The sequence below is a fragment of the Paroedura picta genome, chromosome 12, assembly GCF_049243985.1.
Source record: "Paroedura picta isolate Pp20150507F chromosome 12, Ppicta_v3.0, whole genome shotgun sequence".
Lineage (NCBI taxonomy): Eukaryota > Metazoa > Chordata > Lepidosauria > Squamata > Gekkonidae > Paroedura > Paroedura picta.
Window position 1 is genome coordinate 49,132,929 of NC_135380.1, and position 15,518 is coordinate 49,148,446.

At 48.6% G+C, this 15,518-nt stretch overlaps 1 protein-coding gene across 7 annotated transcripts in view; it reads left to right on the forward strand.

Annotated features, from left to right (window-relative positions):
• The window catches only part of SARDH (sarcosine dehydrogenase), a 151,982-nt gene that overhangs the window by 131,651 nt on the left and 4,813 nt on the right, over positions 1 to 15,518 (forward strand). For 5 of the 7 annotated variants that reach the window (XM_077306762.1, XM_077306766.1, XM_077306763.1 and 2 more), the window contains 3 exons: positions 3,596 to 3,758; positions 4,884 to 5,052; positions 7,444 to 7,579. In XM_077306762.1, coding sequence (XP_077162877.1) covers positions 3,596 to 3,758; positions 4,884 to 5,052; positions 7,444 to 7,579 — 468 coding nt within the window. Of the gene's footprint in view, positions 1 to 3,595; positions 3,759 to 4,883; positions 5,053 to 7,443; positions 7,580 to 13,790; positions 13,887 to 15,518 lie in introns of those variants that run through there. The other 2 variants (XR_013226036.1, XR_013226037.1) reach the window with 2 other exon arrangements.

Here is a 15,518-nt window from a genome sequence, read left to right on the forward strand (position 1 = left end):
ATGGCTTGTAACTGACTGATTGACACTTGATTGTTTTATTGTTTTATTACTGCTCCAAAGTATAGTCTTTTTGTAATTAGGAAGAAGCAATGGAAAGCTAGAGATGATAAGGAGGTTTTATTGTGTGCTCCAGCTAAGAAACAGACCAAGATGGTTGATTATTTTACATCAGAGAAATTAATAGAGTATGAGATTCCAGTTGCAAACTACGACACCCCCTTGGCTGGAAGCTTGGCAGAAAGTCTGAGGGAGGGCGAGGACATCACAACCAGCCTTGGAATTAAAATGGTTGAAGACAAGTGTGCAGAGAATTTCAATTGTGAGGCCAACAGTAAACAGTCTGACGGTGGGACTGTAAAAGAACACCTCGACCTGGTAGTTTTGACAGCCAGAACAGTAAATGCTATTTTTGGTTCACTGAAAGATATCAAAGTCTGTCTTGAGGCACTAACTGGAGTGGCAAAGAGACTAAGTGGAAGTCAGCCTAACAGTAAAGTAGCCCAGAATATGAATGTTACAGAAAAAGACTTGGCTTTTAATGAGCATAAACCAAAGGGAAGTGGCTTGTCGGGGCTAAATTCTTCCCAAAACTTGATATTATCAGGCAACAATGTATGTCTGATTGTCCATCCTTACAAATGACGAATTCCAGCTTGGAGTACTAAGCATGAAGTAATTAGCCATCTAAGTTGTCTGCTTGAGAGGGGAATTGTTTATTCAACTGGTATTCAAGAGGTAGCTGTACTTAAAAGTACTCTACAAGAACAGAAAGACTTGCTTTCCTTCAGTTCTTCAACAATACCATCACTATTGTTAAGACGGAAGTTGAACTTAAGATGTAAAGGGATCCTTCCAACAAGAGTTTTTCGCAACTCTGTAATTTCTCCTCTCCTCCTTAATTACCCAAAGGGTGCCAGAGTGGATAAGACTGTAGCCCACACTAAGGTTAAACCAGAAGTAAGGGCAATGGAAAATTTAATTAGCTGTTCCGATCAAACAACAGTCCTTCCCCCAGTACACTACATCTAGAAAATTCAGTTGAGGAAGATCTGATGAAATCCTTCAACTATTTGCCAGCTGAAGACCAGGTGACTATTGTGGATAGGCTCGAAGGACTTAGGAGAAAGTTGCTGGAAAGTAAAGGAGCCTTTTTGACTTTGGGCAATGCAAATCATCCTCTTCCTCCTCCTCCTCCAATTTCCTCTAGGAATTCACAATATAAAGAGTTAGCTACCTCTGTTAAAGATTGGAACGGAGTCATAGAGGAAGCTGACCATTCTGAGCAGGTGCCTGAGAAGCAAACAGGAGGAAGCATTCTACCTTCAGCAGGGACTGTGAAATTAACTGATGTTTTGTGTATGTAAGGAAATTGTAGCAGGTTTGAGGGGCTACTCAAGAAGAGATCACAGTGTGTGGGGGATGGGGGGGGTTGTCCTTTCTCCAAATCCCCTGTGAATTGAGGTCAAGCGTATATCCCATGCCCAAATGAAGCTGGTAGCTGGTAGTGCCTCCCATGTCTTTCTTTGTTGCCGCTTCTTAATATCCGGATTTGAATAGCTCTTCTCAGTTATGAGTCATGAATATTTCATGTGCCTAATCTAGATTTACGTGCTGTGTCACGTTCAGTGAGCATCTCTGGAAGTTTGGAAGGAGCTGGGTGGATGGCTCTGTTCCACTGTCATGCCACGTGTTTTGCTGAGGTGCCCCTGTTGTGCCAGTGTAATTGTTGGTGTGCTGTTTGGGACTTGAGGCTGTAAAACAGATCGGCTATTTTAAAATCTATCCCATGGGAACATCAAGTAGGCATAAGAGCTAACAACGAGGTAGAGATGAGTGTGTGCTCTGTCTGATTTCATTAGCTCAACCCCACTGGGAGAACACTGGGAGGCAGGCAGGCAGCTCATACTGCTGAGGGGAATGGGAGTCTGGATTGGAATCTCATGGAGGGCATATCAGCTCCTTTGTCTTTTTATGTTGGTGTCGTCAGAATTTAGAAGGAAGAGGCAGTAGGGTGCCAGCCCAAGCCCTGTACAGTGAAACAAAAAGACAAAAGTGACTCCCTACTATTGGAGGGCATTTGACAACAGATTAGATGAGGGGGAACTGGGTGAGCTTTAATTCCCATGCAGGGGCGGCCTTGAGGAGGGGTTGCAGGAAGAGAGAGAAACCATTGATGCAAGGTGGTGTTTGAATCATAGAATAATAGAGTTGGAAGGGACCTCATGGGTCATCTAGTCCAACTCCCTGCACTATGCAGGACACTCACTCATCTACTGTAACCTGTCACTGTATCGCTCATCACTAATTTGCACTTGCTGCATTTGTAAAAATTGTCCCCGGGAGGTAAAAAGACAAACATTCCGCAGATGGGACATGTCACTATGCAACCTTCTTCAGTCTTCATGCCACTTTGATTCATCTGAACTGCTCCACAAACGGTCCTACATTTCACTGAAACCTTTGGTTTGATCCTTCGGTTTGGTCAAGAGTCCTTTAGGTCTTGCTCTTGGCTCCTTACAGAGTATTATGGTTTAATCCAGACTCCAAAAGTCTTTTGGGTTTTGTTTGTGTTGTGGCAAGCAAGAGCCTTTTATAGCACAAAGGTCTACTTAGCAGAGGGCGGAGCTAGCAATCAGCTCCTGAGTCAGCTCCTGAGATAATGCTCTCCTCCCAGCTCCTCCAAAGCAGTGGTCCCCAACCTTTATTAGGCTGGGGACCGGCAGGGCATTGGGCCGCGCCCGCAGGGACCGCGCAGGCCACGCCCACGCTTCCGGCCGCGCCCGCGAGCCGCGCCCGCGGATCGGGCCGCGCCCGGCCGCGCCCGCGGATCGGGCCGCACCCGGCCGCGCCCGCGGGCCGCACCCGCGGATCGGGCCGCGCCCACGAGCCGCGCCCGGCCGCGCCCGCGGGCCGCACCCGTGGATCGGGCCGCACCCGCGGGCCGCGCGGGCGGCCCTGATTCCCTCTCCCCGCCCTCCCGCAGTAAGTAGCTTCCCGGGCTGCAAGCTTGCGGCCTGGGAAGTTTTTTACTGCGGGGGGGGAGGGGCGGGGAGAGGGAGCCGCGGCCCGGCGCCATGGCCTTTGCGGCCCGGCGCCGGGCCGCGGCCCGCAGGTTGGGGACCACTGCTCCAAAGCACAGTTGCAGGCAGAAGGGGCAGCAAAGCAGCTGGAGCACTGGAGCACTTGGTCAAGGAAGAGGACTGAAGGCAGAAATAAAGGCTGAGAGTGAGGAGTCAAGCCAGGACCAGGACAAAGACTTGTTCTTTGTTCAGCAGCAAGCAAGACCAGACCTAATGGGCTTACAGGAGGGTGAATTGCAGCTGAACATTAGCAGAAGCATCCTGGCAGCAGGAATGGTTTGACAAAGGAATTCATTGCCGTGGATGGTGTGAAGGAAGAAGCCGGACACTTGGTCCCTTGAGGATACTGGAAGGAAGAAGCTGGACACTGGTCCCTTGAGGATACTGGAGTTCAGGAACGCCTGCGTTATTGGGCAGGAGGTTGGATGGACTAGATAGCCAATTAGACCTCCTCCAAGTAGATTATTCTATAACTCTTCTCTTCTTAGTAGCTCTAATCTCCCTTCACCTCTCAGGTCCGAGCCATGAGACTGTCATTTGTCGGAGAGATGGGCTGGGAGCTTCATGTACCCAGGAAGCACTGTGTGAGGGTCTACCGGGCCATCATGAACGCTGGTGCCATGTATGGCATAACCAATGCTGGCTACAGAGCCATTGACTCCCTCAGCATTGAAAAAGGTTTGTCCAAGTCCTTGTTTTGCTTGTGAGAACAGCTTGGAGATGGACCCTTAAAGCCTGCAAAGCAACCCCAGATTCTCCACCTGGTGAAGCAGCCAGGCCAGAGAAGCTCTGGCTCGTTCCCACCTTACAGCTGCCATTCTAACATGCGCTGTTGCTTCTGAAAGGAGTGGCAGAGAATGATTCTTGAAGGGGGGGTGTGTGCATCGTCCCCGCGTGCTGAGAGCTTTGATTCCACTGTCATAGTTTCCATGTGCCTGGAAATCTTGTCTGAACACCTGACTTCCCAGCCTGTGTAACTCTGAGGGCTCATCTGCTAGCTTGAAGGGCTATATCCCAAATTTGTTGTTTATTTTAATTTTATGCTTCTCAAAATCCAAGATGCTGTAGGACTGTGTCAACCCACAAAGTTGTGCCGTCTCAACAGCATTCGTCCTGAATGGAAAATGTGTGCAAGAATTACAGTATTTGCTGGAGTATAAGACTACTTCCCCCCCCTGAAAAACGTGCCTCCAAGTGTGTGTGTGTGTGGGGGGGGTTGTCCTATACACCGGGTGCACCTCAGTTGGGTGCACCATAGCTGCCCATAGTGGCCTCCCGATGCCCGCCCACCTCAGTCTACATTCCATCCAGTATTGAGCGGTATCCAGCGCGGCGGGTCATCAGCATGGCTGCGGCGAGCAACAGCAGCGAGAAAGGGGTGCCAGCCTTTTCGGCATGACCAGCCTATTCCGCTCAGCGGGAAGCAGTGGCACTCCGGCCCACCCCTTGTCTACGCAGAGCTTGCACATGCGCACTTGCGCACTAGTGCTGGTCACAGGGAGATGCAGGGGTGGGCGTTCGCACTGCGGCCGTACAATGGTGGCAATGACAGGTACCGTAATGTAATGTAACAAACTCTATATTTTGAGTGGAAATGTTGGGGGTCGTCTTATACGCCCAGTTGTCTTATACACCGGCAAATACGGTAGTTGAAATTTACCTTGAGCCCAAAGCCTATCGCTTGGAGCTCTTTCTCTGTTATGAAGCTTCCATATTGTTGCCCAGGCTGAAACTTTTGCTTGCTTTCCCTGCTTTCCTAGCCAGCTGTGATCAGAACTTATTGGCTGATGTCTTTCTTGGCAGGCTACAGACACTGGCATGCTGACCTTCGGCCTGATGACACACCTCTGGAAGCTGGCCTGGCCTTTACGTGCAAACTCAAAACTGACATCCCTTTCCTTGGACGTGAAGCCATAGAGGCCCAGAAAACAGCTGGCATATTCCGCCGCCTGGTCTGCTTCACTGTTGATGAGTAAGTAGCAAGAGGCAGAGACCAGGCTAGAGGGTTGTGGATGGCTTGACAATTTGGATGGAACTGGTTGGCGTTCACATGCCAAAAGGCTTCTTCAGTGGAGCTGTGCTGCCCAATGATCTGCCTTGTGGGTTTTGGTTTCCTGGATGCACAAACATTGTTTACTATTGATTTGAGTACTTTCCAGGTTCATCTGAGCCAAATCTCACATCCTGTCAGTTTAAACAAACCAAATCGGAGAAGCTTGAAGCAATTTGGGCTTGATTTGACTGACTGAGAGACCCTGCCCATTAGCTGTTTCGTGGAGTCTTCCCATCTCTCTCCAGCAGACCTCGCTGAAGTTGCAGAGAGTGGGCACTGCAGAGAGTGGGCACTGCACAGCCTCAGATGGGGCTTGCTGGGGAAAAAGACCCTAACAAACAGCCCCAGCATGCCCCCCCCCTCAGCACAGAGCCTGACAAGCAGATGATCCTCAGATGTCTGTTAGCTCTGTGCTGAAAGGGGAGGCATTTAAATGGACCTAGGTCACCTACCCCAGCCGTCCTCCCCCCTTAGAAAAAAAGTTGATCCTCAGCTGTTTGTCAGGTTGTTTGTCAGGCTCTGGGAAGGCATTTAAATACCCCAAACAGCTGATCCACATGGACCAGCTGTTTTTTGGCCTGTGGTCAAATCTATTTGGCTGTACTCAAACACCCAAATTCTAAAATTGATAATAGAATTTGGGTGATTTGGTTATACCAGAATTGAATGGGTACAAAGTGAAACGGTACTGACATTTTTTGGGGTGCACATCCCTATGTGGTATTTTCAGAGGGTAGCTGAATTGTTCTGCAGCACAGTTAGATTCAAGCCCAGTAGCACCTTAGAGACATTTTTGGAAGCATTCTTCCCACCTGACTAGAAAAAAATGATTCTGAGACATCCACTTCTGCTCTGCTCACACCTGGCGAAGGAAGCTTGACTTAGAATCATAGAATAACAGAGTTGGAAGGGACCTCCTGGGTCATCTATTCCAACCCCCTGCACAATGCAGGGCACTCACAACCCTATTGCTCATCCACTGTAACCGGCCACCCCCTCTGTTTAAAAATTTCCAAAGGAGAACCCACCACCTCCCGAGGAAGCCTGTTCTACTGAGGAACTGCTCTGTCAGGAACCTCTTCCGGATGTTTAGACGGAATTTCTTTTGAATTAATTTCATCCCATTGGTTCTGGTCCATCCCTCCTTAATACTTTTGTTTGTTGCTAAGGTGCTCCTGGACTCAGATCTCATGATTTGCTTTCTGTACTTGATGCCCTATGATATTTTGAATGATCTGAGATTTAGAATTCAGCATGTGTCGCCATTGGAATCTGATGTGATAGAATGCTTAACTTCCGGGGCCATTCCGCACAACTTAAATGTAGCCGAAGTCCTACCTTTTGTAAATGCTATTAATTTAACGTTCTGCGTGATGTCGTGAACAAACCTCAAAACTCCCACCAAACTCCAGCAACAATTGGAATTTTATAGTGCTTAGGGGGAAATCCAGAAAAGTGGATTCCCCCTGAAAAAAACACTACACTTTTGAGCACAAGCCACAACACATCAGCGAAAGAATAGTGGTAGAAAGAATGTCCCTCCCTAGCTCTCACCCCCAAACTTCCAGAGACTCGATCGCCATTTCCCCCCCTTAAACCGGCGAAAGCAACGAATAAGCGAGGCTTCTTCAGCTGAAGTCCCTCCACAGAAGTGCTTAACAGTAAAACAAAGCTCCATTCTACTATTGTCTTTAAAGTTTCCGAGCAAAATACAGCCCCCTGTTCAACACTGCCCATAATTTCGGCCAGAAATTGCACCCATCGTGGGGGAAAAAATTTTTTACTTGAAGAACATGTAAACTATTAAGTGCCTGCTCTTATGCCAGCGAAAAGGTCTTTCTGGGACATTGAATGAACAAATATTCATTGCTACTGGTGTTTTGGGGGGTTTTAAAAAGCAGTTTTTAAAGGAAAGGGGCTGTTCGGGAGCACGAACACAACAGTTCATTGGCTGTTCTGTTTGATTGACAGACAGGGGCGGGAAGAAGGGCAGAAAAATATCTCCTCCTTTGTTGCAATTCCAGCAAGATCTGAAACTTGTGGGGAATGAATAGACCGCTACTGGGACTTCAATATTCCGCTAGAATTGAAGGTGTGAGGAATGATGAAATTCCACTATTAAATATAGCGTTTCTGCATACTGCAAACATTTAGCAACATTGGTCATTGTGCGGAATGGCCCCTAATATTGTCTGGTGGCTGCTCTGTAGTGGTACTTATTATCTGACCACACGAGATGGCTGGCAAGGAATAATACTTATTGTTTGCCATATTATGAGACCCGATATTTGCTTTGCTTGTGTTCTTCAGAAGAGTTCCGATGTTTGGGCTGGAGGCCATCTGGAGAAATGGCAAAGTCATCGGACACGTCCGGAGGGCTGATTTTGGATATGCTGTTAACAAGACCATTGTGTATGGATATATCCGGGATCCAGAGGGAGGGCCGGTGAGTATGGGGGAGTCCTGCTACTGGGGTGTTCTCCATCAGGCTGAGATGAATGGATGAGGATGCCTGTGTCCATTGGGAGGCTTCTGAGGGATCAAGCATGTGCCAGGCTGGCCTCTTGGCCTGGGTGCCATTCTAATGCGGAAGCTTGCAGAACTGGCATTTGGATCTCTGGGAGGCTACATGAAGCCTCATGCCATGTCTTGCCTAGAGCCTAAGGTTTTTCAGATGCATGTTAAAAATACAGTGTGACACATAACCATAGGCCAACTGCTCCCTTAGCGTGTCCCAGAAAGTACAGCCTCAGTGTGACCACCGTCAGATACAACTCCCCCAAATTGCTCTCTCCTCTTTATTTCTGGCTCTTAAATACAAGTCCTGTGTGCATGTGCACACACACATGTATTATACACTGATGCTTCTAGAGGGGATTTTTGATAGGATTCATGCCAGTACAGATTCAAGGAGATCTTTTCTGAAGAATTGCCTAAGATTTTTCAGTCCCAACAATCCTGTCTTCTGATTGGGATCCACCAAAAGCTGTCCTGTAGAAGACTACAATATTATAAAGAGTCCCTTTGAGAAATCTCAGCCAAAGGAATTTGTAGTCAGAGCCCAACCTCAGCCCCCCTCCCCTCCAAGGTCAGTCACGCAGTAATCAGTGCTGGCACCTGCACTCTGGAACATCCTGCCCAATGAAGCTTGCTATACAAGCATTCTCTGGTGGGCATGTTAGGAAAAGCTTGTTCCAGCAAAGATAGAATCATAGAATCATAGAATCATAGAGTTGGAAGGGGCCATACAGGCCATCTAGTCCAACCCCCTGCTCAACGCAGGATTAGCCCTAAGCATCCTGAGCCCCTGCTCCACTTGCTTTCCTGCCAGCGCCCCTAACTTCCCGCCGTCCCTGGGGAGCAATGCCAGCAGCAGCTGCACAATGCCACGCCGAGCGGGAGCCCCAGCCACGGTGGCCGCTGGAGAGCACCAAAGGTGAGCTGGCGGCAGAGTGGCAGGGTAGCCCTCGAGGCAGCAGCTGCGGAGAGGACGACAAGGAGCTGCGGCCTGGTACCAACTGATCCACGACCCGGTACCGGTCCCCAGTTGGGGTCCACCGGTTTAAACCCAGTACTGCGTGTCCTCTCTTTGGCAGCCAACGGAAACAGCATCCTGCCCTCCTCCAAGTGACAACCTTTCAAATACTTAAAGAGGGCTATCATGTCCCCTCTCAACCTCCTTTTCTCCAGGCTGAACATTCCCAAGTCCCTCAACCTATCTTCATAGGGCTTGGTCCCTTGACCCCAGATCATCTTCGTCGCTCTCCTCTGTACCCTTTCAATTTTATCTACGTCCTTCTTGAAGTGAGGCCTCCAGAACTGCACACAGTACTCCAGGTGTGGTCTGACCAGTGCCGTATACAATGGGACTATGATGTGATGCCCCTGTTGATACAGCCCAAAATGGCATTCGCTTTTTTTACCGCTACATCACACTGCCTGCTCATGTTTAGTTTACAATCCACAAGTACCCCAAGGTCTCGTTCACACACAGTGTTACCTAGAAGCATATCCCCAATCCAGTAGGCATTTTTCTGACCCAGATGCAGAACTTTACACTTATCTTTATTAAATTGCATCTTGTTCTCATTTGCCGATTTTTCCATTGTGTTCAGATCTCGTTGAACTCCGTCTCTATCTTCTGGAGTATTTGCCAGTCCTCCCAATTTGGTGTCATCTGAAAACTTGATGAGTAGTCCTTCCACCCCCTCATCTAGCTTGTTAATAAGTATGTTAAAAAGTACCGGGCTGAGCACCGAGCCCTGAGGTACCCCGCTACTCACCTCCCTCCAGTCTGATGAAACACCATTGACAACACCTCTTTGAGTGCGGTTCTCTAACCAATTCCCTATCCACCTAACTATCTGAAAATCCAGATTGCAGTCCTTTAATTTATCCATCAGAGCATCATGGGGAACCTTGTCAAAAGCTTTACTAAAATCCAAGTAAACTTGCAGAGAACTTCCAGAGAACCCTTGTCCATCATCTTCGGGACCTCTTTAAAGACCGGACAGGAATCAAAGTAAACCGAATTCCCCCGGTCCAGCAAACCTGTTACTTGGTCAAAAAAGGAAACCAGATTGGTCTGACAGGACATGTTGGAGACAAATCCATGTTGACTTCCCTGGATCACCAAATTGTCCTCCAGATGTTTGCAGATCGCTCCCTTTATTATCTGCTCCATTATCTTCCCCACAACAGAGGTCAGACTCACTGGTCTGTAGTTTCCCGGGTCATCCTTCCTCCCTTTTTTGAAGATCAGAATAACATTTGCTCTCTTCCGGTCCTCTGGGACATCTCCGGTCTTTAAAGAGGTCCCGAAGATGATGGACAAGGGTTCTCTGGAAGTTCTCTGCAAGTTCTCTGGAAAGTTCTTTGAGTACTCTCGGGTGCATTTCATCCGGCCCAGGGATTTGAACTCATCCAGTGCAGCTAAATGCCTCTCAACAACCTCTCTATCCATGTCAACCTGCCACCCAGACACTATCCTTTGGCTACAGCCATCTCTAGATGTGCCTAAATCCTTTGACCTGTGGGAAAAAAACAGATGTAAAAAATAGGCGCTGAGCCTTTCTGCTTTCTCCGCATCTTCCGTTAGAGTTTGTCCATCTGCACCCAACAGTGGGCCTATTGCCTCCTTTACTTTACGTTTGCTCCTCACATAACTGAAAAATCTTTTCTTGTTACAGTGGGCTTCCCTGGCCAATCTTAGCTCCCTCTCAGCTTTGGCCTTTCTGATCTACAGTGCCTAGTAACCTGTAGGTACTCTTCTTTAGAGCTCTGTCCTTCCCTCCATTTCCTGAACATTTCTCTTTTCTTTCTTAGTTCCTCTTGAAGTTCTCTGTTCATCCAAATAGGCTTCTTAGAGTTACTGCAGTGTTTTCATCTTTCTGGGGTAGTCATGGATTGAGCATGCAATAGCTCTTGTTTGAGTAGCGTCCACCCTTCACATGCTCCCTTCCCTTCCAGCATTCTCGTCCATGGTATGACACTCATCATGTCTCTGAGTTTATTAAAGTTTGCTCTACGAAAATCCAACATCCGCGTCTGGCTACAAGCTTCCTTGGCTCCCCATCTCAAAAGGAATTCCACCTCTTGTGGGTTCATCTACCATTTGATAAATGAAATTGTCAGCCTGGCAGGTCAGAAACTTGCATGACTGAGGACGCTTCGCAGAGTTTGTTTCCCAGCACACATCTGGGAAATTGAAGTCACACATGATGACAAGGTCCTGCCGCCTGGATATTTTCTCAAGCTGCTCACAAAGTGCAGCATCCAGGCAGGTCAGAAAGTTGCATGACTGAGGACTCATCTTTTCTCTCCTTTGTTTTAAATAAAAGTAGTGATACCCAGGCTTTCATAAGTATGTGGAACACATACCACCTCCTGAGCTCTTTAATCCTTCCCTCCTCCCTCTCTCTCACTCAAAATACACAAACACACACATGCAGAGTCCTTCCCTCCCTGCTTCCCCCTCCCCTCGCTCTCCTTCCCTCCTCCTTCCCTGACTTAGTGCCCAGTCCCTCCCCACTCCAGACCCACACTCAGAGTCCTCCCCCCTCCCTTCTTACCTCTTCTCGCAGGAGGGCTCCAGCCTCCTCTGTTCTGGAGGGCAATGTCTGGGCCTGTGCTGGTGTTGCGACCTGTGCCTCGCCCCCCAGAGGCCCAGAGGGCAGTCAGCCCGTGCCCTGAAACTCTGCAGCCTCTGCCCTGGCCCCTTGAGACCTCCCTACCATCCAGACTCCTTGCTCTCTCTCTCACCCCCCCCCCCCATTCCACATCAAAGAGAGTGTTAAGAGGTTTTAGCTCCATTTCAGTTTATATTTCATTCAAATCTAGGTTGTTTAAAATATAATTATCAGTTTCCTAGAAGGTTGGAGCAGGCTATATAAGGAGCCAATTTATAAAGAGAGAGGGGGAGGGAGAGAGAGAGAAAACACATGTATTGTGGGTCAGAGCCCTCAGACCCACAAGCTGCCCCTGCTTTTTCTGTAGGGAAGGGCAGAAGGGCAGGACCAGACTCCAGCATCTGAAAGATCCTGGCACCTGGCAACGGAGGGCCTTTCCCCACCACCATCCTTTCTGTCTTTGCTGATCTCTAGCAAAATGACAAGCAGCCCAAAGCAGAGAGAAACTTGCTTCAAAGGGGGAGGGTAAAAGACAGTTTTCTTTGGACCAGATGGATGAGCCCCCAGGGCTGTGAGTTTGTGTGTCTGTGCTCAAGAGGTTGACAATGTTATGAAACGCAGTGACGTCACCCTGCTGTTGGCTCATTAGATTTGCTGTTCGAGTTGGCCAAGCCCTGCTGTGAAGTTAGGGCTGTCAATTGGTAGCTGATTGATCACCAGATGAATCAGTTACATTGGAGTTTTTTCATATTGCCAAATCCTCAGTAGACAATAAAGACTTTTTCTCATCACAAGTAATAATAAAACAAAGGTACTTTGAATGTCCCATCCTCTTAACAATGAATGGTGGCTTTGCTTTATTAAGCTGGAAGTCACTTTTTGCTTTCTGCAGTATTTCAGAAAAGCTCCTCTATTGCCTCTGGGCAGATGCGGGGGGGGGGGTTGTAGCAATTCCAGGTAGCCCCAGTCCTTTTCACATGAAATGACAGCTTAGATGAATAGATATTCAGTGCCCACAGGATATAATATTTGCATAATGCTCATGGTCCACATGCATAGGGAAGGAGAAGTCCCTTCTGCAAACATGATATCCAGCATGCAGGTACTGAGTGGCTGAGAACATGGGATCTCAGACGTACCCTATGTGTGCATGGAGGAGAAGAGCAGCCCTGTGAGGTGAGCTATATTAGAAGTTCTGTCTCAGCTGGTATCCCGTTTCCAGCAGTGGCCAACTAAAGGCATTTCAGAGGGTCACAAGCTGAGCATGCAGGTGAGGGTCTTCTCAGTTTCTTGTCCCTCGCACCTTTTAAAAACCTTCTTGGGAATTCCGTTTAAACTTGTGAATGAATGATGCATTAAACCACAGAGGTTTGTGTAACTGGCACATTAAAACATGTAACTCAATTAATGGTTAGATTGATTAGTCAGAGGACAGATGATGAATCCTGTGAGTTGTCATCCCCTTTCCCTGCTGGCTGACTGGAGGAAGGCGAGGGGGACATAGAGTACAAGGAGGTCTGCCTTCCACTGCCTTGACCTTGTTTTAGGGAAGCAAGCCATCAGCCGCTAGGCTGCTTAAGCACTACTCCTTTTCCTCATTTTCTGACACCCACACACAAATTTTCTGGATGGGATGTGACAGAAACACGGAGTTCTTTGCCAGAGGAGCTCCACCCCCCAAATCACAGGAGCCTTCTTTGGCAACATGAACTCCCAATTAATGCTGATGGAAGCAGCACCATGCAGGGCTGCCTCTTTCAAGCGTGGCCCAGATCCTGTGGTGCCACATTGGTGCTTTTGTCTCCAGAGGCACATGCTCTGCTATGCCCCACAGAGATGCTCTGCCATGCCCCAAATGCTGAAGGAGAGGCGGCTGTTCTTTCCAGCTTGGCATGATCTGCATGTGCATGGCAACTGGGAGAGAGCAAGAGGTGGCGGGAGGCCCTTGAAATCTATGGAGACAATACCACAGAGGAGGGAGCCCAGTTGGAACACCAGCTCAGGGGAAAGCAAATACCTTCCTATGAATCCAGGAAGCTGTTTTACAGCAATAATACACTCAATCAACCTGTTTTTCACCAGCAAGACTAGGGGGCATTTCTGCACGTTCAAAATGTAGTTGGACAGCGTCCGAATGTAGGTGGCATATTCTGGACCCTCCACATGACGTCGCCTACATCCAGAGGCCACCCAGCAGCAGGCTCACGGTTTCCTCCATTTTTAACTTGCAATGTGGTAAATCCGGAAAAGTGGATTTACCACCCTAAAATACATGAGCCACCGGTGAGCAACCAGGGAAAAGAACGTATGGAGGGCAAAAGGCACGATAGTCTCGGCAGCTTTGTCCCGCCCTTGCTCCCCCCTCCCCCTCCATTTCCTACCCAGCGAGGCAGGCTGATTAATGCCCCTCTGTTGGTTCAACCTCCATTAAATCTCTCTCTGATGTTTTTTTAGTAAGTGCCTCCAATTTTGATCTGAATGACTGTAAATAACTATTGATTGAATGATAGTAAGTGCCTCCTTCCCAAGGCAGCAACTCGTGTGGCGCAGTAGCAGCATGGGCAGCACAGAGGCAGCACAAGAGGCACAGAGGCAGCTCAGACCGCGAGGAGGTTCAGTGGCACGGTAGGAGCACCCCCCCCCCGCTTAAGAAGTGCTCAGGGAGCAAGAGGGAGGGCAGGAGTCCTCGGCGATTGAGGAGGGGAATGGCTGCGCGGCAGGTGGGCAGACCAGCGGGGTGAGGGGGGGAAGAGGAGCAGAAGGGACAGGGGTCTGAGGAAGAAGGCACTTAATCAAAAACCACTAGAGAGAGATTAATGGAGGTTGAACTGGCACAGGGATGGGAATCTGCCTCCCTCGCCATGCCCTCTGCTGGTTGGCTATGTTTGGGGTTTTTTTTTTGGGGGGGGGGGTTACCTTCCATGGCAATGTGTATGCATAGCAATGAATATGCATTGCCATGTGTAGGTTTCATTTTTTTTTAATGCTAGACCAGCCAACATCCAGTTGGTTGCCTCAATTGATAGACAGGCCGAGGAGTGATGAGTGAAAGAGCGCATTGCTCTCTCTTTTGCTTTTTCGCAGCTAGTGATGAGGGGAAAAGGTGAGATGCAATGGCAGGAAGGCTGTAAAATGTGGAGGGGAGAAATGGTGCAATTTACTATCCCACTATTGTGGGTAGGCATTATGCACTTTGACCCTCTCTGCGGAAATGCCCTAGGTTCCCCGCTTTCTGGTCAGTTGCAGGTGCGGGATTTGTGTTGTCATGGGGGGAACAACTTTGCAGGATCCCTCCCTCTAATGTGCATGCTTTTCCCAGCCCTGGGAGAAGGAGAAGGATGCATGACCTTGGGAAATGGCCCTGTAGGTAGTATTTTTGGAAGTCTTCAGGAAGGAAGCCTCTCTGCATTCTCCCACCAGGCAGGATGAATATTCTCCAGCTGTAATTTGTGAAGAAGATCTGTTGCAGCCATTCTTTTTTCTTCTTCCTGCTGCATCCGTCATCTGGTTGAGGAGGGTTCTGGGGCCTGCGCAGATCATGCTGCTCTTTTATCTGATTTTTGCAACACTGAAGGCCTTTCCACACGCCATAAATATAGTGAAATGCTTACCTAGTGGCGCTACATTTTTTGGTGTTCCACATGACGTCACCAACATCCAGTGTCCAAGCACCAAACCGGTAGCTGCATTTTCCATTTTAAAGCACTAGCTGGGGAATCGCATAAAGTGGATTCCTCAAGCTAAAAAGTGCAAGCTAGAGGAGAGCAACCAGAAGGCCACACGCCAAGGAAATGTGTGGAGGCAAAGAAGCGCTATCTCCTCCTCCAATGTCCCGCTCTCGCACTCCAATGTCCCCGCCTCCCTCTCCCTTCACCTGGGGACAGGGTGTTTTTTTTTAAAGCAAACTGCCTGGAGCAACGAATAGGTGTTCGATCGTGTAGGCAAAGCAAAAAAAAATTTTTCTCACAGTTTAAATACAAAACATACCTCTCTAAAATTCTCCACTCCCCACCCCAAAATCAGGAGGCTTGTGCAAGAGTCCGAGTTGGCCGCTTCAGCTGTAGCTCCCATGTAAGTCAATGGTGCCATTGACTAAAATGGGAATTTTGGCTTTTCCACCTTTCCAGGAGTCTGGAGGAGCAGGGGGTTGAGGTATACAGTCTCCAAAATTCAGGATAGCTCCAGGAGACTCTTCCCTGACTCCCCACCAAATTTCAAAAGGATTGGCTCAAGGGGTCGGCTTCTAGGGGCTCCCGA